The sequence below is a fragment of the Bos javanicus genome, chromosome 8, assembly GCF_032452875.1.
Source record: "Bos javanicus breed banteng chromosome 8, ARS-OSU_banteng_1.0, whole genome shotgun sequence".
NCBI lineage: Eukaryota > Metazoa > Chordata > Mammalia > Artiodactyla > Bovidae > Bos > Bos javanicus.
Window position 1 is genome coordinate 45141125 of NC_083875.1, and position 27763 is coordinate 45168887.

Genomic DNA, 27763 nt, shown 5'->3' on the forward strand with positions numbered 1-27763 from the left:
GTTCTGACTCCCCTCCTTCTGATTCATTTGGGTTTTGTTGTAATGAATTACCTTTTCCTGACATAATTGATTGCTTTAGTATTATCTTCTAAAATGTTGGTAGTATTGATAGAAACCTGCTAAGATGTGTGATAAGAATCTAAGCATTCTGGAATAGCATCCCAGTAAATTTCTACTGAAGTACTAATGTGTGTGTATAGTCAGGAGGGCAGCCGTCCCCAGGAAAATTAACTATTAAAGGAAAAAGCTGCAACCTATCACAGGAAGTGAGGGAGGACAGTACCCCTGTTGTCTGGGTAGAGTATGTCTGAATCCAAAATATCCCAGAACCAGGCCTGGTGTTGAGTGAACAGATATCAGCAGCCATCTTGGCTAAAGACACAGGGAGATGGAATGTGTATGACCTAGGTCCATTGTTACAAACTTGAGAGTTGAAATCTGGATGAGGACTAGCTTGTCAGTCTTCAGTTTCCAAGTAGGCTTCTCATCACTAATGTGATTTTTGCTGGGTAGGTGTTTTAAAAGTGTACTTAAGAAGCCATTTGACCTTGACTTTTTTCTAGATAAGCATTTGCAATTGTTGGTTTCCAAGAGTGCTGGTTGTTTATTTAAAAGTCTAGATGAGATTTGCTCCCAAGGTTAGGGCAGCTGGGTACAGCTATGTAGTCAGTGCACTGCACAAAGGCAGGGGCCTAACTGGGGAGGAGAAGCTAAAGTCCAGACCAGCCAAGAGGAAGGATGCTTCTGTGTAATTTGTCCACCCAGAAGGGGCACTGCCTGTAATTTATATAAGGGCATAGATTGGACTAGCAGCTCCCCAGCTCAGCCACTATTGAACTCATGCTCGCAGCTAACTCTATGACTTATACAAAGAAAAATGGGGTAATTCCAGGTAATTTTTTTCATGGCAAGAAATGTCTATCCAATCCAAATCTTCTGCTTTCTAGGCTGCATGCTTTCTTCTACAAAATATGGTTCAGATGTTACAAAGTGATATTTTCACCTTGAAGCTTTCCAGATAAATCACTGGGATTTCCTGTGGGAAGTAACATGTGAGTCAGTCTCGCAGAGTCTTTCTCTTCCAAGCCTGCCCTGTCTTCAGGTTCACATGCCTGGGGTGGCCAACGGGTGGGATAGGTGACACTGTACGGATTTCAGGGCCATACGCTGTGTTCCCTTGGAATTCATCCTGAGTCAGTATTTGACTAGGGCAGACGCTGCCAAAGAACTGTTGGTAATGTACAGTTCCTCCTTCCCCGCCTGGCTGCAACATGTCACAGAGTCTCCAAACCCACATCTGGCTGCTCTGCTTGTACTTAGCATCTTGCAGATTTCCCTGCATTGATTTACACAAGGGCTTAAAAAAAAAAAAAATTCATGTATCAAACATTTATCAGATACCTACTCTATGTAAAGCTCTGTGCCAGTTTTGGGGAACCATACAAAGTCACAGGAGGTACTGTTCAAATATTTCACATGAAAGCAATGAATGGCTATCAGTGGTTTCATATGGTTCAACTAAGATTACAAGCCTGGAGCCAGAAGAAAAGGGTAGGCTGAAGCCCTGGCTCCTCCATTTACTGGTTGTGTGACCCTGAGCAAGTTTTCTAACCTCCCTTTTTTTAGTAAAAGGAGAAAGTGGCCTGGATTACCCTAAGGTCTTCCTTTCAGGACCTTAAAATTCTAAAATTGGCCAACCAGGAAAGAGTTTTGTTGTTGTTTTTTCTTTTTTGGCCAAAAAGCCATTCAGTGGGAAGCATGAAGAAGATAAATGGTAACATATCTGTGTGTTTAGTAGTGATTTCAGAGGACATGGCAAAGTTTTAAAAATAAAATTAATTTTAACTGCCCAATTTAAAAATACATATGTAGCATTGCTAGGAGACTCAGGTTTGATCCCTGGGTTGGGAAGATCCCCTGGAGAAGGGAATAGAAACCCACTCCAGTATTCTTGTCTGGAGAATCCCATGGACAGAGGATCCTGGAGGGTTGCAGTCCATGGGGTCACGAAAGAGTCAGACATGACTGACTAACACACATATACACACATTTAGCATTACACCACAAACCATTGCCATTTAGGCATTATACAGCAGTCTTTTGCAAAATCTGTAAAGTTGGACAAATTAGAGCACAGCACCATTTTCACTAAGAGTTTTAACCTAAGAAAAAGAATTCTCTTTACATTCTCTTTACAGCAGCAGTGATTTGTAATTTTTAAAGCACTTCTCACATACATTTTCTGATCTGATACAACAGCCCAGTAAGCCAGGCTGTATTATTTTCATCCACTTTTTAGGAAACTAAAGGTTGGAGAGCTTAAGTGACTTACTCAAGACCACCGGCTGATAAAGCTAGCCAGAATTCTAGTCCCGTTCTCTCTCTATCGTTGTTATTCCTGTATCACTTCCACACTGACTCTCCACCAAGAGCAAACCAAAAAGGGGCAGATATGGGGAGGAAAAGAAAGACTATAGAGGTAACTGGAAGCAGATTGAAGGATTTCTGGGTGGAGCGGCTCTTTAACAATTCTTTTTCATTGGGACAAAGATAAGGTGGGAAAACCTACCCTGGTCACTGAAGCATACAGCTATGGTCACTCCAAGGGGGAAAAAACCCTAGGCTGGAAGTGCAATGCCCCATCCCATTAATTAACATTATCTTCTAATGGAGGAGGGCATCTTTCTCCCTTCTTTGAGTGTGGCTGTTGTGTCATCATGGAAATTTCAGCTGCTATAGCTGCTGCAGTAACAGTGGTATCATGGATCCCTTCAGTACTTCAGGAATTCCTTAGGCAATCGTGCTAAAAAGTTAGTGTCAGATGCTCAAGAGGAGATGCTTCTGGTGCTTCTGCTGCTGACAAGGCACTAGGAGGAGGCTTTCAGGACTCAGCAGCAACGTGATGTTTCATTAGGTCCCTGTGTTATGGCCTCCTAAGACCCCAGTTGGCTGGTAGTGTATGCCAGAAACCTCAGTTCATAAAGGCATCTTCCTTAAGACTGACATGTAGGATAGTCAGTCGCTTGATACATGAAGTAGGTGACCCAGAGAAAAAAAGACTACTAGTCTGGTGTCCACATATGGCTACACATTAGAATCGCCTGGAGGGCTTTTACAGCACCGATGCCCAAGTCACACCCCATACAAACTCAATCACCATGTCTGTGTGAAAGCCAGGTACCACTGTTTTTAAAGACCGCTGGCTGATTTCAGTATGTATTAAGTTTTGCAGTTAATGGGCTAGCTAACAATTTTTACAAGATCACACAGCTGCGGAAAAGAACTTACCATGGTTCAACTCCATTGTTTTTAACTGAAACTGATCTTTGCCCTAAAAATGAAGAATGAGTAGACACAGTGTCCTTCACAATTAACCTTCAGAGCGAATACGTTAGCCCCAGTTCACCAGTGGAGAATATGAGTGTGTTTCCACTTGGCCTTGTAAAATGTGGAAGGAGGCCTTCTGGCAGCATTCATACCAGTTGTGGGACATGTAATGACAATCACTCAACAAGTATCAGTGGAGGGCCTACTGCGTACTGGGCTTGTCCTAGGCTGTATCAATAAATGGTGAGCAAGGAACATACGGGTTTGCCCTCCCAGAGCTTATCAGCTAAAAAAGGACCCAGATAAAATTCAGTGATTCCAACACTTTAGGGTTAAGACTTTAAAGGGAACTTATTTTATTCATTTGCCCTAGGCCTTGTTTCTTCAAGAGGATTTGTGGCAGCAAACACACACATAATGAAATTGTTAGAATATAAATAAGAAACAGAAATCAAGACTAGGGAAAATATAAATAAGAGTAGAGAGTCAAGAACAGAGGAAGAAAAACTCATAATTATGCAAATCATAAGGATCCACTTGGGCTTAACCTCAAATTTGGCATAAAGTATCCTGGCAGCCATATTGAAAAGGGAACCATGGTTAGTTATAAAGTTCTTGTTGTCAGAAAGACAAAAAAAAAACAAAACCCCTAGTTCCTCAGGGGAGGAAAGGCTTTCCTAACACTTGGCTCTTGAGGAGATGTCTCACGTGGAGCTTCATACAGTCTCCTATAATGACTGCAAAAAGTAGATTTTATAACTGCCGTGCAGACCCTGCAATAAAAGTGAGGACTTAAAACTAAAATGTAATTTAATAAATCCGTTTCTGTCACGAGTAGGTGATCAGAAGTAAGTTGATTGAGGCCAAATATATGTCCAGATGAACAGTGACTAGAAGTTGGGGTACCTGGAGGACACCCTTATAACAGTCCTCATAATTCCTTTCTACTGGGATTTCCATAGACTTATGGTTATATTTTCAGTTTTCTAGGGTAGAGTTGAAAGGGTAGAGTTATTCCATGTTGTGGATAATGGAATGGTTATATGAGGGGTCAGCAAATATTTTCTGTAGACAGCCAGATAGTAAATATTTTAGCTCTCATGAGCCAGACAGTCTGTCTTAACAGTTCAGCTCCGCAGTTGTAACACAAATCAGTCATAGACAACACAGAAATGAACAGGCATGGCTGTGTTTCAGTAAAACTTGATTTATAAGAACAAGGGGCAGGTCAAATTTGGCTGACAGACTATATCACTAAGCCTGAGTTTAACCTAAAAAAAAATAAATAAATAAAAAGCAAAGTATATTACTGGTATTTTTTTGTTGGAATTATGGAACATTTTGAAACTTGGTAAGTCTTGGTCAGTGGTGATTTTGGCCTCATTATTTAGTTGATAGCAGGTGATGATACATGCTGGAGAGAACATGGCTCATGCTGAGGCTGCAAATTCATAAAGTTCACCCGAGCAACGTGCAGACCCCCAAACAATCCAGTACAACTATTCGTACATCCAAGTGATGCTCAACAGTCATGGAACTATCAGGTTGTTGCAGCACAGAGCTGAACTCGTTCTACGTATTTTTTTGGTTCCATGTGGAGAAAGAGAATTCTTACGTTCCTCACTGGGAGGTCTAACAAAGCAACGTGGATTCTCTATTAAGATCTCCTTAGGAAAGAGAGATGACATTGACATTGAGTTATTTCCAGCAACTTGATGTGTGCTATTCACTCCTTTAACATCTTTTCAAGTGCAAAATCTATTTCAAACTACCCAATGTAGATTCTAACCGAACTTCCATGAGTATAGCCAAATATATGGCTACACGCAGGGGTAAAAAACAAACAGCAACAGAAAAAACATCATTTCACTGTAAAAAAGGACTTAGCTATGAGCAGATAATAAACCATGTTGATGGTTTATCATGGCCTGAATTCTTAAATACCCTCTGATGCTGGGAAAGATGGAAGACAAAAGGAGAAGGGGGAAGCAGAGTATGAGATGATTTGAATGCATTGCCAACTCAGTGGACATGAATTTGAGCAAACTCCAGAAGAGAGTGGAGGACAGGGAAGCCTGGCATGCTGTAGTCCAGAGGGTCACAAAGAGTCGGACAAGACAGCACCCGAACAACAACCACAGTGGCCATAAACTTACTTGGGAGGTTAATTGTGTAATGGAGCTACCTTAAAGGGTTAAGTCCAAGAGGTCATCAGAAGAGCTGGCTTCAACTGATTTAGCATCTGCAACAAGAGGTGCTTTAGGGCTTCAACCTTGAGGTTTTTAAAAACATGGCTATGAATACAGTGGTGGAACCAACCCTTGAGGTTTCATTATCAGTCTGTACAGAATTTGGTATATCATACTTTCTGGGTAGCAGAGAAATTGGTTTGTTTGCTCCATTCAGAATTTCCTAACTATTCACTTATCCAGCAACACTAGATGGTTAAGAAAATAGTTTTGCTCATTGTAATAGAATATTTTAGGCTCATAGAGAGCACATACTGTCTTTATCTTCATATACCCAGGGCTTAGCCCTGTACCAGATCTACGAGGGTCACTGTAAAATACATGCCCATGAATGACTCTTGGGCAAAACTATCCTGTTTGAAAAACTTGTGCCACAGAGCAATGGAAAGCACATTCCAGGAAGGGACACGGCTCCTTGTTATTACACAAATTGTGGCAGACATTGAACCACTCAAAAAGAGATTAAACTTTTAACTTTGCAATTGGAACAAAATGTACTTACAAAACTTAAAAAGCAGAAAACTGCTCAGATGGAATCACAGTGTTTCCCAGCAATATCACCAGATGAGGGTAGGGGTAAGAGATTAGCAATCAGGTTCATGTGGCATGTATGAATATTTTTATTAATGGCTTATTCTTGACAAGCACCCAGAGAAGTTTCCAAGTAAATTTCTTAGGGAAAATATCTCCTATCAATTTGCCTGAGACTTCTACTTTTTCAGAATCAATAAGCACCCAGACATATTATTTTGTTCCTGCCTCTCTTTCCTCTGGCCCCTGTCAATATGCTTATTTATAACAATAACTTTATCAGTTGTCTCAAGAAAACAAATTTCCTTCAACGGAAGTCACAATGTGATCTCACAGTCATATTTTTTAAAATGTCGCTGCCATTAATAAGAGATGCATAGAGAATGGATGCTGTTCTGAGCCAAAGTCAAATACTGGGCAGTGTGTGAGATGCTGCTGCAGCTCTGCCCCCACCACATACTGGTGGCCAGGTCTTACGAGCAAGAAGGAAAAAGAGAACCAAGAGGATGAGGTTGCACAGAGCAACCCTCAAAACCCAGCCAAAGCTCCAGCCCTGAGCATTTCACTGTAGGACTCCATGGATCCCAGAGGAGTGTGGGAATGTGGGCAGAAACAGAGAGGAGGTGAAGTTAAAGCCAAGTCTAACATCATATGGGGGAGCTTTGATGTGGATAATTTGTCTCGCTGTAACAGATAAATTGCCTACCTGATTGCATCCAGCAGGTTCCAAAGAGAAAAACTTTGGCTCCAGTGACACTCATTAAATATCACCCCATCCTTGTTACCTCCACCTCTTTCTGATTTCCACATTGCCAGACCAAGGGAGCTTGAGCATCTGTTCATAGTGTTGCTCCTAATCCCACCCTCCCCAACATTCACCAGAAAGCAAAAGAAACAGAATAGAGATGAATAGATAACCTCAGGGAGCATCTGGATTTACCTCATTGTCCCACTGGAGTGAGTATAGAGAGCCAGTTGTAAGTTGTCATGATGCTGAGCATCTTTGGAGTTGAGTCACTCAGTTGTGTCCAACTCTTTGCAACCCCATGAATCGCAGCATGCCAGGCCTCCCTGTCCATTACCAACTCCTGGAGTTACCCAAACTCATGTCCATCGAATCAGTGATGCCATCCAGCCATCTCATCCTCTGTCAGCCTCTTCTCCTCCTGCCCACAATCCCTCCAAGCATCAGGGTCTTTTCCAATGAGTCAATGCTTTGAATGAGGTGGCCAAAGTATTGGAGTTTCAGCTTCAGCATCAGTTCTTCCAATGAACACCCAGGACTGATCTCCTTTAGGATGGACTGGTTTAATCTCCTTGCAGTCCAAGGGACTCTCAAGAGTCTTCTCCAACACTACAGTTCAAAAGCATCAATTCTTCGGCGCTCAGCCTTCTTCACAGTCCAACTCTCACATCCATACATGACCATTGGAAAAACCATAGCCTGGACTAGATGGACCTTTGTTGGCAAAGTAATGTCTCTGTTTTTGAATATGCTATCTAGGTTAGTCATAACTTTCCTTCCAAGGAGTGTCTTTTAATTTCATTAAAATTAATGATTTTAAATTAATGATTAATATTAGTGATTTTGGAGCCCCAAAAAATAAAGTCTGACACTGTTTGCACTGTTTCCCCATCTGTTTCCCATGAAGTGATGGGACCAGATGCCATGATCTTCGTTTTCTGAATGTTGAGCTTTAAGCCAACTTTTTCACTCTCCTCTTTCACTTTCATCAAGAGACTTTTTAGTTCCTCTTCACTTTCTGCCATAAGGTGGTGTCTTCTGCATATCTGAGCATAGAAATATGCTAATCTCCGAAGTCAGTATTCATCATTTTTACATGTATAATTATTTGTTCACTGATCCATCCTCGATGTTCTTGCTCTTAGGGCCTGAGGATCATTTTCTCTGATGCATCTCGGCTCATCTTCCGGCTCAGTTCCTCCAGTGGTGTGCGGGCCACCATCAGACTATATGCAGAAAGCTACGAGAGGGATCCCAGCGGTCATGACCAGGAGCCTCAGGTAACAAAACAGAGCTGTACTCTCAGCATAGTGTATCTTACGCTCATGGCAAATTTCAGTAGCTCCAGTGGGCCTTTAGTGAGGGTGATTTTGCTTTCTAGAAAGGCATATGGATAGCTCCAGCCAAAGGCACATTTAGAAATGACTCGAAGCAAATTTAACTCTTTCATTGCAGTGTTTGAAACAGAAAAATTGCTCTCGAGCATCTATGAGTTTAGACCAGCGTTTCCCAAACTACTTGCTTCCCGACTGTCCTGTAGTTTTTGGATTGTAGTGACCTCAAGAGAGGCACCTTGTATAGATAAGTTGAGAAAATTTTGAGTTAGAGTCAAGCTGGTCAAACTCCTCAGAGCCTTGACTGTACTCATTTAAATGATCAATTCCCAAGTGTTTGGAAAGCTCCAAGATGGATGATGACCTTGAGGTGCCAGTACAGGTGCTAGCCTGGACTTCCTCCCTGAGGTTGCTGCCTGGCCCAGCACGAGAAGAGGGGCCAGGGCTGCTCTGAATTTAAAGTTCAGGGAGGACACTGACAAAGCTGGGCTGGCCTGAGTTTAGCAGAGCCCTCTCAAGTTGTCAAAAAAGGGCTAATTAAAAACTCACTTAGAAGAGCAACAGCACAACCATATCCCCACTCCCAAATTTGTTAAAGCTCCAGGCAACATTAAGTAATACCAGAAACCCCCCACTCTCATGTTGGGTACTTCCAGCCACTCTGCAGGCTGCCTCTCCCTGCCTTGATCTCTAGTTTAACCTGGGTTTTGAAGCAGAATCCTTGATGAGATGGTTCCTTGCGATTAAATCACTGGTTCCCTCTGCAACGCTTCTTTTGTGGAGAAGGAGAGGAACAAAAAAAAAAAAAACTCATTGCTTCTCAGTTTAGTGATGCCCAGAATTTTTGGTTATAATTTGCCAAATTTGTGCCCTGGAAGGAATAAAATACCAGGAAGGGTTATCTTTCTTTGTCAGTAATTCAGTGGTTTTTAATTAAAAAAAAAAAAAAAAGCCTCTTTCTTTGGAGAATCTCAAAGAATTTTATAAAAATGATACCATAGATTCTTACACCTGACCCTGTAACCAGTAGATCTGTCTGGAGTAAAATTATCTAAAACAGGAGACCGAGAGCTATTGTTGGGATCACTGAGAGTGTGAAGGGCAGAGCACAGGGCCAGCATTGAGACTCTGGCCTTTCCTTCTCAGGATCCCAGACTTTTCATGCAGGGATGTGCCACTGTCTGCCGACATAATTTGTTAGTGAGTACTTTTCATGCAAGATAGTACCTAATCGTGCAAGAATTGGAGGCCATATAAAAATTCCATATAAAACTCTTCTACATTTCATGTTGGGAAGTGAGATTAAAGTGAGGGCCTGAAAGTCCAGAGCTACGTACAGGGTGAGGAATGATATTCCTGGCGTCACCAACTCTGACTCACTCTGACTCAAGGCCTCTGACTCACTCTGACTCGAGGCTATTTTTTCTCAACATTCTTTTCCCTATTTGCTTGGAGTAAGTGGTTATGATGTTTGCTTATTTTTATTTATCTCTGCACCAAGTGCAGAAGTATGATGTCTAGGCCATTAGACGTGTGTAAAAAAAATCCTATGCACCTATGAGTGTCTCTCTGAGGTAGTCCCACAAAGCCAAGTGGTGCTAGTCTTTCTAAGGCTTCCTTTGAAACTGAAAGCCATCACAGGCCTGCTGCGAGAGGATTGTGGTAAGTATCTACATCAGTCTGTGGGTAAAAAAAAATAAAACCATAAGTAATGCTGGTTATAGTCGCCATGGCTATGTTATTATCCATTCCATTGGTTTAAAAAGTTTGCCATTTTGAATGACTTAGAAATCCTTTCACTGATACGGGTTTTCGTCTCATGACTGCTGTTCCCTTTCTAATCCTAAGTGAGGGTTTTCTCAGTCTTTGCTAGATGGGCCTCAGAATGTTAAACTTACGATCTAGCTAAACATTTTAGCTTAAAAATAGATTTTCTTATTCAAACAATAGACTTCATTGACTCATCAACTTCAGCCATATTGCATGATACAGTTCAGTCAAGATAAAATGTAGAGTAGATTTTAAAAGACATCTAATCCCCTAAGGAAAAGGAAACAGCATTTCTCTGCAGGCCCACCTGGCTCAATTACTGCTAACTGTACCTCGGCATCTAATTTTAACCACCCGGGGCCCCCTTCCAGCATTGCTTTCCAGGACCACTTGCCTCTGCCTTCCAAGAGCTCTGGAAGGAAAAGCCTGTGGTTAACTGTTAACAGAGATCGAAGATAAGACCTTCTGCTCCAGCTGCTAAGATTATTACTGGTCCAGGTTGGCCAGGCAACACCAGCTTGTGATGCTTTCTCAGTCACAGAGACCTCTTCCATCCTTCTAGCTTGTTCTGACTTACAGCCTGGAAAGCAGAGAACAGATGCCCCCACCCACCCTGTCCTTGCACTCAGAAGCCTACAAAAGTACCTCTCTAATCTATAGAGGTTCTATTGATACTCTTATTTTAATTCAACAGGTATTTATTTTGATGTTTTACCCACCCTAATTTAATACTATCTCCATTTAAGTTATTTAGTAAGAAGATTCCCTTATTGTTGTTATTCAACAAGAGTTCTTCCCAGGTGGCATGGTGGTGAAAAAAAAAAATCCACCTGCCAATGCAGGAGATGCAAAAGACCAGGTTGGATCCCTGGGTCAGGAAGATCCCCTGGAGTAAGAAATGGCAACCTACTCCAGTATTCTTGCTTGGAAAATTCCATGGACAGAGGAGCCTGGCAGGCTACAGTCCATGGGCTGCGAAGAGTTGGACACGACTAAGTGCACATGCAACGAGTTCGCTTTAACTAACTTATCGGCATCTGGCTCTTTTACTTTGCATGTGGATAGTTTCTTTTCCAGACATTTTAAACACATGTGAACAGAACATGTTTTAAACATTTATGCTGTGGTTGCCTTGTGGAAGTATTCATAACTATGCTGGTGATGCAACTAGGAAAACTTGTGATACAATCTATATGCACACAAGTCTCTCCTCCTGTGAGTAGATTTTCCATTTGGGTCCTTTTGTCTAACAGTAATTATACCATTTGTCTTAAGTTGTATAAAATAACTTTTATCTGCATCAGATTAAAAAATTCTGTGTATATACACCTGTGGGTTGATAGTGAGGGGAGAAGAAGGTGGGGAGGGCTCTGAGGAGATGAGGAGGCGCTTGCCTTGCCCTCACCCTGTGCCCTTGGTAAATGAGGAGAGAAAGCTTCCAAGTCCTATTTCTGGAAGATTACATAGTTTTAAAAATACAAGATTACTTTAATTTTACTGGCAATCAGTAGGGCTTCAGTGAACCCTCACACCAGCTGGGAATAATTTGGAAAAAGGGATGAGCCAAACTAATTTAAATTCACAGGTAACCAGAAACAGTCCAGTTGTTTCCATTTTCTTTCCCATCAAGTTTATTATCTCTGCCACTAGATTAACCTTTTTTAACTTCTTTCCTTGTCCCTTTGAGCCTGAGGGTGGAGTAGCTAATGAACAATTAAAGATCCAAAAGGAAAAGGAAGGAGAAGTTTTGCTAAGGCCTGGGGTAATCACAGGCTGATAATCAGCTCCCTACTAATCAGCAGCTGGCTTTGGTACTTCAATTGCAGAATATAACCATGCCCCACCCCACCCAGTCTCTTGAAGGAGACATATTTTCTCTAACCCTCCTTACAAATTGAGGAAATGTATGTATGTATTTCTGATAAGCTGTACATAGAATATTTTAAAAGCTAATATCTAAGTACCAGAAGTCTCTACACTGAATTTATCTGATATTTTCTTCTACCTGTTCTTATTATGACTTTATAATCTAGAAATATAAAGCCCAGAGCCCTTTTGTATTATGTTGGAAGAACATATAATTTATCATCTAAACTACAATACTTCTGAGAGTGAAATGGGGGCACTGATAATCACTATGTTGAGACTATCCCCAACACACCAAAACAGATGGTTCCTCTAGCTACACACCTCCATGCCACCTTAGATCTGCAGGCCTCTTTGCAGACAGGTTCTTAAAAGCATCAGCAATATAAGCCCAGTAGTACAAAGAGAGCAGGCCAGAAGAGTTAGATCAGTGGTTCTAACCCAGACTGCACATCAGAACCACTTGGGGGCCTTGGTGAGCATACCATGACTGGGACTACTCCCAGAGACTGACCTTAATTATTTCTATGTAGGCCTATAGTTTTAAAAAGCTTCCTATTGTCACGCGAGTGTATGTTCCTCGGTTCTTTGTCTCGTCACAACAAAGATTTGGAGCAACGGACATTAAAGCCCTCGGCGAGTCACAGCTCTCAGGTCTTGGACAAACCGTGCTACAGCTCTTAGGCAAATCAATGTTACAGCTCTATTTTATTTAGAAGATAGCAGGAGAGTGAGAGAGAGAGAGAGAGAGAAAGAGAGAGAGAGAAAAGAGCGCACGCATGCGGGAGAGAGAGTCCATCAGAAAGCGCTTTGGCTCCTCCTTTTATATGTTTTTTCCTCCACCTGGGCCTGCCCTATGCAAATTGGGCTTAGCCAGGAGTGCTGTTTGTTCTGCCTGAAGTCTTCACTCTGGTCCTCGGACCTTCCTTGTCTTTTAGCCACCGCCATTTTGGACTCCTTTTCCCTATTCTACCTACCTAACATTCCCCCCTCAAGAAATGGGAGGCCCAATTCTTTGGGATTAGGGGCGTCGAGGTCTTTCTGGCTACTTCCTGCTGAACTGGGGCAGCGAGGGGTATTGGGCCTCTCCCTCTTGTTAGTCTCAAGCCTCAGAGTCCTTATAGCGGTGTCCAAGGGTGTGTGATATTTTCCGTGGTCAGCTGTAGTTTTATATCTTTGTTGAACTGGCACTGCATGTTGTAGCTGGTTGACCTGGGCAGAGACAAAACAGGTTAGACAATTGACAGTACATGGAATAATCATAAGCATCATCAATATAGCATAACAAGGACTAGTAGGGACATTAGTCAATTTTAAATGCACATCGCCAGGATAGCTCAAGTCCCTCCTTGTTCAGGGATCAGAAGATCTATCTCCTGTCTGTTTTGGAGTACAGTCTCTGTCAAGCTGTGTTGGCTTCTTAGAGTTATCCTGAGAAATCTTATCCCCAGAAACCAGATTTGGGGGGTGTTCATTAGAATAACACTCACTGGTAGTTCTGAATAGGTATCTGAGATCTCCCAGGGGCTCACAGGTGTACTGAGTGTCCTCTTCTGTTTTCTTCCATGGCTTGACTCGTGAGTAGTGAATCCAGGAGTCATGTCCTGGTACCTTGACTGCTGTGGGGGTAGAAAGTATTACAGGGTAGGGGCCCTTCCATTTGGGCTGGAGTTGAGCCTTTGGGGACCCATCTTTCCAGACTTTAATTAGGACTTGAGTTCCTGGAGCATATAGTGGTGACTCTTTAGAATCTTTTGGGTCCTGGTTCATACCCCACAAGCATATATCCTGTTGGAATTGCCCAATGGCCATGGTATAAGACTGGAGGGTCTGAACCTCTGGATCTAGGAAGAGGTCACTGACATAAGCAAAAGGTCTCCCATATAGCATCTCATAAGGACTAAGACCAACCTGTTCCTTAGGGGCAATGCGGGTGCGGAGGAGAGCTATTGGTAAAGCCTCCTTCCATCCCAGGGAGGTCTCCTGGGTTATCTTTTTTATCGCTGATTTTAAGAATTGATTGGCTCTTTCTACTTTTCTTGAAGACTGAGGCCTCCAGGCACAATGGAGATAATAAGTAATGCCCAATGCTTTAGAGACCCCTTGGGTGACCTTAGAAGTAAATGATGTCCCATTGTCACTTTGTAATGACCTGGGCAGACCACCACCTCCTCAGCCTTCTCAGTCCAGGTGGGAAAGCCTTCAATCCATCCTGTGAATATATCTATCATGACTAATAGGTATTTATACCCTTGAGAAACTGGCATCTGGGTGAAGTCCATCTGCCAGTCCTCTCCTGGGTAGGCCCCATGTCGTTGGATGGGCTGGGCCAGCTGGGGTCTTCGAGCTCCTTGGGGGTTGTTTAATTGGCAAGTGGGACAAGAGGAGACCACCTGTCTTATAGTTGTTTGGAGGCCTGTTCCTCTGAAGGACCTTTCTAGTAATATTTGGAGGGTCTTTTCTCCTAAATGAGTAGTGGCATGTAAGGAGTTAACCAACTTCCATTGGAGGCTTCCAGGCAGAAAAAGGAGTCCCTCCTTTTGTAACCACCCCATATGATCTTCTTGAAAGCCCTCGCTCTTAGCTTTAAGAGTCTCACCTTCAGTATATGAAGGAGTTTCTGGCAAATTAGTCTGTGGAACTAAGGTGGCAATCCCTATTAGGTCATGGTTCTGTAATGCTGCTCTCCTACCTGCCTGATCAGCTGCTTGGTTTCCTTGTGCCGCTTCCGTGTTCCCTTTTTGGTGTCCTTTACAGTGGGAGACTGAAACCTCAGTGGGCAGATGGACTGCCTCCAAGAGTCGAAGAATCTGATCACCATATTTGACTGGGGACCCTCTAGTGGTCAAGTGGCCCCTTTCTTTCCAAACAGCTGCATGTGCATGTAGCACCAGAAAGGCATACTTAGAGTCAGTGTAAATGGCTATTCTTTTTCCTTTTCCCAGCTCTAAAGCTCGAGTCAGGGCTATGAGCTCAGCTAATTGGGCTGAAGTACCTGGTGGCAGAGGCTTAGCCTCTATGGTCTCAGAATTGGAGACTACTGCATACCCGGCTCTTCTTTTTCCATCCAAGACAAAGCTGCTTCCATCAGTGTACCAGATTTCCTCAGGATTGGTCAGAGGATCTTCTGACAATCCCTCTCGGGGTTTTGTCCAGTGGTCCAAGGTTTCTAGACAAGAGTGAAACGGGAGAGAGCCCTCGGGGGTAGGTAGGAGGGTGGCTGGGTTAAGAACCTCACAAGGGGATATAGTGAGGCCTGGATTTTCCATCAGCATTACTTGATATCTGAGGATTCTTTGATCAGACATCCATAAGTGGCCTCTCCCATTTAGGAGTTGTTTTACTTGGTGGCTGGTAAAATAGTTAGTTTGCCCCCCAAAGGAGAGTTTTAAAGCATCTTCTATCATGATTGCAATAGCTGCAAGATTTCAAAGGCAGGGGGGCCAGCCTCGGGAAGTTGGATCGAGCCTCTTGGATAAGTAAGCTACAGGCTGGGGCTCAGATCCCAACCTTTGAGTTAACACTCCCAAGGCTATTCCCTCTCTTTCATGGACATAAAGTTGGAATGCTTTTTCTGGGTCTGGCAACCTCAAGGCAGGTGCCTGAGTTAAGGCCTGTTTTAGTGTAGTCTCTGCCTCTTTTTGAGGAGTTCCTCACACCAGTGGGATTGAATCATCTCCTCCCTTTAAGCTTTCATATAAGGGCTGGGCAATTAGACCATAATTGGGTATCCAGATTCTACAATAACCAGTTAGCCCCAGGAAAGCTCGCAATTGTTTTCGAGTCGTGCGGGAGGGCAACTGGAGAATTCCTTGTACCCGATCATAGGACAGCCTCCTGGACCCGTGTGTAATCTGAACTCCCAGGTAAGTGACTTTTGTCTCGACCATCTGTGCCTTAGCATGGGAGACTTTATATCCCCTTTCTGCCAAGAAGTTTAGAACCTGAATTGCATGTTGTTGGGCACTTTTCTCATCTGGAGAGCAGATTAGTAGGTCATCTACATATTGTAATATTTTCCCGTTAGGTCCCAGGTCCAGATCTAGGAGATCCCGGCCAAGGGCCTGCCCAAACAGGTGGGGGCTATCTCTGAACCCCTGAGGTAATACTGTCCAAGTCATCTGTTGGTGTTTTTCTCCTGGGGCTTCCCACTCAAAGGCAAAAAGGTATTGGGATTCTTTAGCCAGTGGTATGCAAAAAAATGCATCTTTGAGATCCAAGACAGTAAACCATTTGGCACTGGGTGGGATTTCTCCCAAGATTACATAGGGATTGGGTACTGTGGGATGGAGGGGAACTACAGCTTCATTTATGATTCAGAGCTCTTGAACCATTCACCAGGTTCCGTCTTTTTTCTTTACTGAAAGGATTGGAGTGTTACATGGCGAACTGGTAGGGACCAGTAGCCCACAAGCAAGGAATTTATTTATTAAAGGCTGTAGTCCCTCCCGAGCCCCTCTTTTGAGAGGATATTGTTTCTGGTTAGGAAACCGAGTGGGATCTCGGAGGACAATGATGACCGGTTCAGCTTGGTAGGCTTGTCCAGGAATCCCCTGGTCCCACACCTGGGGGTTAATTTTGTCTTCCCATAGTTTTTGGTCCCTCTCTATTGAAGGTGTAATGGGTTCTTCAGTAGTAACCAGGAGCTGTAGAGCTCTAGGTGCTGAAAAACTTCCCATCACAAGGGTGGTCCCCAGTTCAGTGAGTATATCTCTTCCCAATAAGGGGGTAGGACACTCAGGGACCACCAGAAACTGGTGGGAAAATATTTGTCCATCCCAGCAACAAAGAAGTGCTCAGGTGAATCTTTTAGTAGTTGCTTTTCCTGTAGCACCCAAAATGGTACAGGTTTGGGAGGAGAAGGCTCCGGAGTAGGAGATGAAGACAGAGTAGGTAGCCCCTGTGTCAACCAAGAAATTCTCGGACCTACCTGCCACATCCAGTTGCACCCTTGGCTCCAGCCCCGTGATGGTTATCTGTGACAGGAGGGCTGGCTGGAGCGGGCCGCTTCAGTCCTCTTGAACCATCGTGAGGGTAGGCTTGGCACTTGACCTTGAGACTCTTGGGTCCCGAGGGCAGAGTGCCACCCAGTGTCCCAGTTGATGGCATTTGTGGCAAATTTGTGGCCATGTCTAGGAGACTTGTCACGGTTTGGACACTCTTTGGCCCAATGCCCCACCTGTCTACAGATCAGGCATCTGTCTCGTGCCTTGTCCCTCAAGGACTCAGGGTTTGCCATAGGGCTTCTCTGGAGGGCAGCCAGCATCTGGGCATGCCTTGTCTCTTTCTTTCTCTCCTTCTCCTGGGCCTTGGCCTCCTTCTCCTGTTCCCTGTTATAAAAGGTATTGGTGGCTGTCTGGACCATCTCATCTAAAGAGGTAGCAGGGTCCTGCTGTTGTAGCTGCTGTAACTTAATTCTGATATCTGATGCACATTGGGACAGGAATTTGTCCTTTAAAATCACCCGTCACTTGTAAGAGTCTAAGTCCAGGTTGGTAAACTTTTGGAGTGCCTCTTTTAGCCTCTCCAAAAAGGCAATGGGGTTCTTATTGGGCTCCTGAGTTACTGCTGAGACTGGGCACAGTCCCACAAGTAATAGGCTTCTTTATGTTTCCATAGGTAGACTTCCTTAGGGGTGAGTCTTTCTGAAGCTTATCCTACCCAGAACGGATGCAACCTGAGAGCCAGGCGTCCCTGGGTCAGGATGCAGATCCCCAGGCAGGCTGAGGCGTGACAGCCTCCTAGAGGTTGAATCCCCAGGCAGGTCAAGGCGTGATGGCCTCCTGAGAATTGGGTCCCTGGGCAGGTCGAGGCGTGATGACCTCCTGGGACCCCTGGGACTAGAGGATCCCCGAACAGGTTGAGGTGTGATAACCTCTCGAAGACCGATCCCTAGGCAGGTCAAGGCATGATGACCTCCTGGGACCCCCGGACTGGAGTTTGGGCGTCCCCAAGATCTCCAGTGTGACCAATGCTGGGTAGAATTAAGAGATTTGTAACTCATTGCTAGTTTGCCCATCGTGGACAGGAATAGATACGATATAAGTTCATCTTACCCAGAACTGTTGCAACCTGAGAGCCAGGCGTCCCCGGGTCAGGGTGCAGATCCCCAGGCAGACTGAGGCGTGACAGCCTCCTAGAGATCAAATCCCCGGGCATGTCAAGGCGTGATGGCCTCCTGAGAATTGGGTCCCTGGGCAGGTCGAGGCGTGACGACCTCCTGGGACCCCTGGGACTAAAGGATCCCCGAACAGGTTGAGATGTGACAACCTCTCAAAGACTGATCCCTAGGCAGGTCAAGGCGTGATGACCTCCTGGGACCCCCGGACTGGAGTTTGGGCGTCCCCAAGATCTCCAGTGTTACCAATGCTGGGTAGAATTAAGAGGTTTGTTTTGCCCACCGTGTATGGGAATAGATATAATGTAAGTTCATCCTACCTAGTACTGTTGCAACCTGAGAGCCAGGCATCCCCGGGTCAGGTGCAGATCCCCAGGCAGACTGAGGCGTGACAGCCTCCTAGAGATCAAATCCCCGGGCATGTCAAGGCGTGACGGCCTCCCAAGGATTGGGTCCCTGGGCAGGTCGAGGCGTGACGACCTCCTGGGACCCCTGGGACTAGAGGATCCCCGAACAGGTTGAGGCGTGACAACCTCTCAAAGACTGATCCCTAGGCAGGTCAAGGCGTGATGACCTCCTGGGACCCCCGGACTGGAGTTTGGGCGTCCCCAAGATCTCCAGTGTTACCAATGCTGGGTAGAATTAAGAGGTTTGTTTTGCCCACCGTGTATGGGAATAGATATAATGTAAGTTCATCCTACCTAGTACTGTTGCAACCTGAGAGCCAGGCATCCCCGGGTCAGGTGCAGATCCCCAGGCAGACTGAGGCGTGACAGCCTCCTAGAGATCAAATCCCCGGGCATGTCAAGGCGTGACGGCCTCCCAAGGATTGGGTCCCTGGGCAGGTCGAGGCGTGACGACCTCCTGGGACCCCTGGGACTAGAGGATCCCCGAACAGGTTGAGGCGTGACAACCTTTCGAAGACCGATCCCTAGGCAGGTCAAGGCGTGATGACCTCCTGGGACCCCCGGACTGGAGTTTGGGCGTCCCCAAGATCTCCAGTGTGACCAGTACTGGGTAGAATTAAGAGATTTGACAGGAATAGATATGATGTAAGTTCATCTTACCCAGAACCTTTGCAACCTGAGAGCCAGGCGTCCCCGGGTCAGGGTGCAGATCCCCAGGCAGACTGAGGCGTGACAGCCTCCTAGAGATCAAATCCCCGGGCATGTCAAGGCGTGACGGCCTCCCAAGGATTGGGTCCCTGGGCAGGTCGAGGCGTGACGACCTCCTGGGACCCCTGGGACTAAAGGATCCCCGAGCAGGTTGAGGCGTGACAACCTCTCAAAGACTGATCCCTAGGCAGGTCAAGGCGTGATGACCTCCTGGGACCCCCGGACTGGAGTTTGGGCGTCCCTAAGATCTCCAGTGTGATTAGTATTGGGTAGGATTAGGGGTTGGATATTATAGAGTATTTCCCTCCCAAGGCCAGCTTGTAGAGACCTTGTGGGTCTGGATGGGGCTCAGGAAAAGAGCATGAAACAGGACGGAAGGGGGCAGAGCACAAACTTTGAAACCAATTAAAATCAATTGGGTCCAAGATGACAAATCAACTTCAAGTAAACCTTAATCCCCAATCTATAAGCCAACAGACACACCCAGAGGTGGCAAGACAGCTCCAAGGCACAAGGTCAGAAGAGGGAGGAGTGGGTGGTTCCCCAATGGCTGGGATGATCCTCTCACTCATTAGCATATGAATTCCATCCCCTCACAAAACCTAGCCAGGCCTAATTCCATGGCCGAAGCCCTTGCCCTCGGCAATGGTTCACACCCTGAAGGGTGGCTTCTCTCTGGATCCTAACAAATCTACCTCTTATTGCTTTGTCTCTCAATGAATTTTTGCAATAAGACATCAGAGCCTGAGTTTCACTAGTTTTGGCTGGGCTTGAGTCCCAGGAGAGAGCTGAAGGACAGGAGGAAAAAGCAGTGGGAAAAACATGCCAAGGAATCCCCTTCATAGCCCGCCGAAAAATTTGCTAAATATCTGACCCGTGCTCACAGTTTCATTGGTCTAATCTTTGGCACAGAGAAGAGAAAGGACAGAAGAACCCCCACCGACTTGTGTAACAGCTATTGGGGCTCAGCAGATAGCACCTTTGGGACATGCTGAGGAGTAGCCTCTCCAGAGTCCCTCAGTTGTGCCCCTTGCCGCCCGCCTGTTTGCGGGAGGTTCGAGGAAACAAGAAACGAGAGATTGTAAAGGTCCCTCCAGCCATAGGAACGAGGACCTCTTACCTTAACCGGAGGTCTTCTGGAATCTGAGACTGGGCCGTGTGAGCTTTCTGCTGAGTTCATTTTTCGCTGTCCCGGTTTCCAGCACGATGGGTCTTCCCCTGCGCTGGGTTTCTTCGCCTTCCGCTTCTAGCGTGGGAGCTTTGCTGAGTTGGGCTCCTGTTGTGCTTGGCCTCTTCCATGTAGAGGTTGTTTCAGCCAGGTTAAATCCGAGTCACGGCACCATAGATGTCACGCGAGTGTATGTTCCTTGGTTCTTTGTCTCGTCACAACAAAGATTTGGAGCAACAGACATTAAAGCCCTCCGCGAGTCACAGCTCTCAGGTCTTAGACAAACCGTGCTACAGCTCTTAGGCAAATCAATGTTACAGCTCTGTTTTATTTAGAAGATAGCAGGAGAGTGAGAGAGAGAGAGAGAGAGAGAGAGAGAAAGAGAAAAGAGCGCACGCACGCGGGAGAGAGAGTCCATCAGAAAGCGCTTTGGCTCCTCCTTTTATATGTTTTTTCCTCCACCTGGGCCTGCCCTATGCAAATTGGGCTTAGCCAGGAGTGCTGTTTGTTCTGTTTGTTCTGCCTGAAGTCTTCACTCTGGTCCTCGGACCTTCCTTGTCTTTTAGCCACCGCCATTTTGGACTCCTTTTCCCTATTCTACCTACCTAACACTATTAATAGGTGATTCTAATTCGATAAGCATATTAAATACTTATATTTATATATATATATATATACTTGTATATGTATACAAGTATATATATATATATATACAAGTATACATTAATATTCTTGTGTGTGTGTGTGTGCACATGTGCACGTACATGCACTCCATCATGTCCAACTCTTTGCAACCCGATGAACTGTAGCCTGCCCGTGAAATTCTCTGTCTGTGAAATTCTCCAGGCAAGAATGTTGGAGTGGGTTGCCATACTACAGGGGATCTTCCCAACCCAGGGATCAAACCCACATGTCTTGTGTCTCCTGCATTGGCAGGTAGATTTTTTACCACTGAGCCACCTGGGAAGCCCAAGATACTTATATACATATAAGTATATATTAACATACATATACTTTGGTATACATATGCTTTAATGTGTATAAGAATCACCTGGGGATCTGGCTAAGCTTATGCTGACTCAGGTTTGGGGAAGGCCAGAGTCTACATAGAGTTGAATTACTGTGATATTGAATGGTTTGCCTTGGAAACAAACAGAGATCATTCTGTTGGTTTTGAGATTGCATCCAAGTAGTGCATTTCGGACTCTTTTGTTGACCATGATGGCTACTCCATTTCTTCCAAGGGATTCCTGCCCGCAGTAGTAGATATAATGGCCATCTGAGTTAAATTCACCCATTCCAGTCCATTTTAGTTCGCTGATTCCTAGAATGTTGACGTTCACTCTTGCCATCTCCTCTTTGACCTCTTCCAATTTGCCTTGATTCATGGACCTAACACTCCAGGTTCCTATGCAATATTGCTCTTTATAGCATCGAACCTTGCTTCTATCACCAGTCACATCCACAACTGGGCATTGTTTTAGCTTTGGCTCCATCCCTTCATTCTTTCTGGAGTTATTTCTCCAATGATTTCCAGCAACATATTTGGCACCTACCGACCCAGGGAGTTCCTCTTTCAGTGTCCTATCATTTTGCCTTTTAATACTGTTCATGGGGTTCTCAAGGCAAGAATACTGAAGTGGTTTGCCATTCCCTTCTCCAGTGGACCACATTCTGTCAGCCCTCTCCACCATGACTCGCCCGTCTTGGGTGGCCCAACACGGCATGGCTTAGTTTCACTGAGTTAGACAAGGCTGTGGTCCATGTGATCAGATTGACTAGTTTTCTGTGATTATGGTTTCAGTGTGTCTGCCCTCTGATGCCCTCTCACAACACCTGCCATCTTACTTGGGTTTCTCTTACCTTGGACATAGGGTATCTCTTCACGGCTGCTCCAGCAAAGTGTAGCTGCTGCTCCTTACCTTGGACAAGGGGTATCTCCTCACCACTGCCCCTCCTAACCTTGAATGTGGAGTAGCTTCTCTAGGCCCTCCTGTGCCCATGCAACTACCGCTCTTTGGAAGTGGGGTTGCTCCTCTTGGCCACCGCCAAGACCTTTTAGAACTAACACCCAAAAAAGATATCCTTTTCATTATAGGGGACTGGAATGCAGAAGTAGGAAGTCAAGAAACACCTGGAATAACAGGCAAATTTGGCCTTGGAATATGGAATGAAGCAGGGCAAAGGCTAATAGAGTTTTGCCAAGAGAACGCACTGGTCATAGCAAACACCCTCTTCCAAGAACACAAGAGAAGACTCTATACATGGACATCACCAGATGGTCAACACTGAAATCAGATTGATTATATTTTTTACAGCCAAAGATGGAGAAGCTCTATACAGTCAGCAAAAACAAGACCGGGAGCTAACTGTGGCTCAGATCATGAACTCCTTTATTGCCAAATTCAGACTTAAATTGAAGAAAGTGGGGGGAACCACTAGACCATTCAGGTATGACCTAAACCAAATCCCTTATGATTATACAGTGGAAATGAGAAATAGATTTAAGGGACTAGATCTGATAGACAGAGTGCCTGATGAACTATGGATGGAGGTTCGTGACATTGTACAGGAGATAGGGATCAAGACCATCCCCATGGAAAAGAAATGCAAAAAAGCAAAATGGCTGTCTGAGGAGGCCTTACAAATAGCTGTGAAAAGAAGAGAAGTGAAAAGGAAAGCTATAAGCATCTGAATGCAGAGTTCCAAAGAATAGCAAGGAGAGATAAGAAAGCCTTCCTCAGTGATCAATGCAAAGAAATAGAGGAAAACAACAGAATGGGAAAGACTAGAGATCTCTTCAAGAAAATCAGAGATACCAAGGGAACATTTCATGCAAAGATGGGCTTGATAAAGGACAGCAATGGTATGGATCTAACAGAAGCAGGAGATATTAAGAAGAGGTGGCAAGAATATACAGAAGAACTGTATAAAAAAGATCTTCACAACCCAGATAATCACGATGATGTGATCACTCACCTAGAGCCAGACATCCTGGAATGCGAAGTCAAGTGGGCCTTAGAAAGCATCACTACGAACAAAGCTAGTGGAGGTGATGGAATTCCAGTGGAGCTATTCCAAATCCTGAAAGATGATGCTGTGCAAGTGCTACACTCAATATGCCAGCAAATTTGGAAAACTCAGCAGTGGCCACAGGACTGGAAAGGGTCCGTTTTCATTCCAATTCCAAAGAAAGGCAATGCCAAAGAATGGTCAAACTACTGCACAATTGCACTCATCTCACACGCTAGTAAAGTCATGTTCAAAATTCTCCAAGCCAGGCTTCAGCAGTACGTGAACCATGAACCTCCAGATGTTCAAGCTGGTTTTAGAAAAGGAAGAGGAATCAGAGATCAAATTGCCAATATCCGCTGGATCATGGAAAAAGCAAGAGAGTTCCAGAAAAACATCTATTTCTGCTTTATTGACTATGCCAAAGCCTTTGACTGTGTGGATCACAAGAAACTGTGGAAAAGTCTGAAAGAGATGGGAATACCAGACCACCTGACCTGCCTCTTGAGAAACCTATATGCAGGTCAGGAAGCAACAATTAGAACTGAACATGGAACAACAGACTGGTTCCAAATAGGAAAAGGAGTACATCAAGGCTGTATATTGTCACCCTGCTTTATTTAACTTATATGTAGAGTACATCATGAGAAACACTGGGCTGGAGGAAGCACAAGCTGGAATCAAGATTGCCGGGAGAAATATCAATAACCTCAGATATGCAGATGACACCACCCTTATGGCAAAAAGTGAAGAGGAACTAAAAAGCCTCTTGATGAAAGTGAAAGAGGACAGTGAAAAAGTTGGCTTAAAGCTCAACATTCAGAAAATGAAGATCATGGCATCTGGTCCCATCACTTCATGGGAAATAGATGGGGAAACAGTGGAAACAGTGTCAGACTTTATTTTTCTGGGCTCCAAAATCACTGAAGATGGTGATTGCAGCCATGAAATTAAAAGCCGCTTACTCCTTGGAAGGAAAGTTATGACCAACCTAGATTGCATATTCAAAAGCAGAGACATTACTTTGCCAACAAGGTCCGTCTAGTCATGGCTGTGGTTTTTCCAGTGGTCATGTATGGATGTGAGAGTTGGACTGTGAAGAAGGCTGAGCGACAAAGAATTGATGCTTTTGAACCATGCTGTTGGAGAAGACTCTTGAGAGTCCCTTGGACTGCAAGGAGATTAAACCAGCCCATCCTAAAGGAGATCAGTCCTGGGTGGTCATTGGAAGGACTGATCCTGAGCTAAAACTCCAATACTTTGGCTACCTCATGTGAAGAGTTGACTCATTGGAAAAGACCCTGATGCTGGGAGGGATTGGGGGCAGGAGGAGAAGGGGACAACAGAGGATGAGATGGCTGGATGGCATCACCGACTCGATGGACATCATGAGTTTGGGTAAACTCCAGGAGTTGGTGATGGACAGGGAGGCCTGGAGTGCTGCGGTTCATGGGTGGCAAAAATGTCGGACACGACTGAGTGACTGAACTGAACTGAACTGAGAGTCTACATTTCTAACAAGCCCCCAGTCGTGTTGTGCTGCTGGTCCAGGGACTACACTTTGATCAGCAAAGAGTTAGATGAACCATGAAGCCCTATAAAAAGACCTTGAAAAAAATTTTATGGAGGAAGTTAATTTTTACTTAAGTTTTTCTCCATTTTTGGAATTCAGCTTATTTTTTTAAAAAGTGCAGTTGATTGACTTTGAAATTTTTAAATGGCAGAAGGGGCAGCATCTGTTTTTAGTGCCCTTCACTGTCCTCTAGACTTCCCAGTTGCCCACTGGGCTCCACATGAATGTTTTCTAGACATCTCAACTTGATGTGTGGAAAACTGAAGTTCTGCCATCACCTCCCCCTTCCCCTTCCAATCCCTGCTTCTTTCAGTTTCTTTATCTCAGTAAATGGCATTTTCATCCTTCTAGTAGGTTTTGTTAGAAATCTAGGATTCATCCTTGACTCCTTTTTCTTCTCCCTTTCCTACTGCATATCCAAGAGCAGGTCCTATCAATGTGACCTTCAGAACTCAGCCAGAGTCTGAGCCTGTCTTCTGCCCCAACTGTTGCCACCCTGGGCCAGGCTGCTCTCCTTTAGAGGCCTGAAGTGCTCTCCTTCCAGGAGGCCACAGACTTCCTTCCTTCCACTCTGTCCACTCCTGCGCACACCCTCGCCTCAGCACAACCAGCAGAAGAATTGCTTTAAAAAACATGTTAGATCACCTCCTTGCTCTAAAGTCCTTCAGGGCTCCCCATCTCACTCAAAGAATTGCCAGACCCCTTACTGTGATCTCAGACGCTGCTGGAAACGGCCCCCTTCTCCCTTTCACCTTATCTCCTCCCTCTCGTCCTGTTTCTCTCGCCACTCCAGCCATAGTTCGATCAACATGCGAAGAACACTCTGCCTCAAGACACTTAACAGTGGCTGTTTCCTCTGTCTGGAAATCTTTTCCTTCTGAAATCTTCATGGCCTGCCCCTCGTTTCTCCATGAAGGTTCCCCTGGCCACCCTACATAAAATAGCCCTCACAGCTGAGTGCAGCTTAGCTCCCTTGCCCTGCTTTACTTTTCTTTGTAGCTCACAGTCCCATTGCACATATATATTTACTTACTTGTTTTATTGTCCGTCTCCACCCAGTTGAAGAAAAGCATCAGGAGGCCAGGGCTTAATTGTTTTCACTGCATCCCTAATGCACAGAGTAGCACCTGGCATACGGTAAATGTCCAGTACAGTTTTGCCAAATGAACAAAACATACAGTCCCCCACTTATGATGGTGCAACTTGATTTTTCTACTTTCTGATGGTGTGAAAGCTATGAACTTTCAGTAGAAACTGTACTTTGAGTTTTGACCTTTTCTCAGGCTGAGCCTCACCTCCCAGTCAGCCACACAGTCTCAAAGGTAAACAACCGATACACCTACAACCACTCTGTATCCATACAAGCACTCTGTTTTTCACTTTCAGTACAATATTCAATAAACTACATGAGTTGTTCAACACTTTATTATAAAATAGGATTTGTGTTAGATGAATTTGCCCAACTATCAGCTGATGTAAGTACTCCAAGCATATTTAAGGCAGGCTAGGCTAACTGATGATGTATATGTTAGGTGTGTTAAATGCATTTCTGACTTTTGGCATTTTCAGCTTTGTTGTTCCCTCGATCAGTCACTAACTAGTGTCCGACTGTTTGCAACCCCATTGACCGCACCATGCCAGGCTTTCCTGTCCTTCACTATCTCCCAGAGTTTGCTCAAACTCATGACTGTTGAGTCGGGTGATACCATCTAACCATCTCATCTCTGTCACCCCCTTTTCCTCTTGCTTTCAAGCTTTCCCTGCATGAGGGTCTCTTCCAGTGAGTCGGCTCTTTGCATCAGGTGGTGAAGGGTGAAGTATTGAGTTTCAGTGTCAGTCCTTCCAATGAATATTCAGGGTTGATTTCCTTTAGGATTGATTGGTTTGATCTCCTTGTAGTTCAAGGGACTCTTAAGAGTCTTCTCCAGCACCATAATTTGAAAGCATCAGAACAAAGTGCTCAGCCTTCTTTATGGTCCATCTCTCACATCCATACGTGACTACTAGAAATACCATAGCTTTAACTATACAGATCTTTGTCAGCAAAGTGATGTCTCTGCTTTTTACTACACTGTCTAGGTTTGTCATAGCTTTCTTTCCAAGGAGCAGTCATCTTAGTTTCATGACTGCAGTCACCATCTGTAGTGATTTTGGAGCCCAAGAAAAGAAAATGTCACTGCTTCCATTTTTTCCCCTTCTACTTTCCATGACATGATGCAACCAGATGTCATGATCTTTGTTTTTTGAATGTTGAGTTGTAAGTCAGCTTTTTCACTTTCCTCTTTGAATTCATCAAGAGGCCCTTTAGTTCCTTTTCACTTTCTGCCATTAGAGTGGTATCATGATTTGCGTATCTGAGGTTGATGCTTCTGCCAGCAATCTTGATTCCAGCTTGTGATTCATCCAGTCCAGCATTTTGCACGATGTACTCTGCATAGAAGTTAAATAAGCAGAGTGACAATATACAGCCTTGTCTTATACCTTTCCCTATTTTGAACCAGTGAGTCGTTCCATCTCCAGTTCTAACTGTTGCTTCTTGTTCTGCATACAGGTTTCTCAGGAGACAGGTAAGGTGGTCTGGTGTTCCCATTTATTTAAGAATTTTCCACAGATTGTTGTGATCCACACAGTCAAAGGCTTTGGCATAGTCAATGAAGCAAAGGTGGATGTTTCTCTGGATTTCCCTTGCTTTCTCTATGATCCAACAGATGCTGGCAATTTGATCTCTGGTTCCTATGCCTTTTCTAAATCCAGCTGGTACATCTGGACGTTCTCGATTCATATACTGATGAAGCCTAGCTTGAAGGATTTTGAGCATAACCTTACTTTCATGTGAAATGAGTGCAATTGTATGGTAATTTGAACATTCTTTGGCATTGCCCTTCTTTGGGATTGGAATGAAAACTGACCTTTTCCAGTTCTGTGGCCACTGTTGAATTTTCCAAATTTGCTGTC

At 44.6% G+C, this 27763-nt stretch overlaps 1 protein-coding gene across 1 annotated transcript in view; it reads left to right on the plus strand.

Moving 5' to 3' along the window:
* PGM5 (phosphoglucomutase 5) overlaps positions 1 to 27763 on the plus strand; it is a 210350-nt gene that overhangs the window by 155986 nt on the left and 26601 nt on the right. Inside the window, exon 10 of the mRNA XM_061425479.1 lies at positions 7998 to 8132. Coding sequence (XP_061281463.1) covers positions 7998 to 8132 — 135 coding nt within the window. The remainder of the gene's footprint in view (positions 1 to 7997; positions 8133 to 27763) is intronic.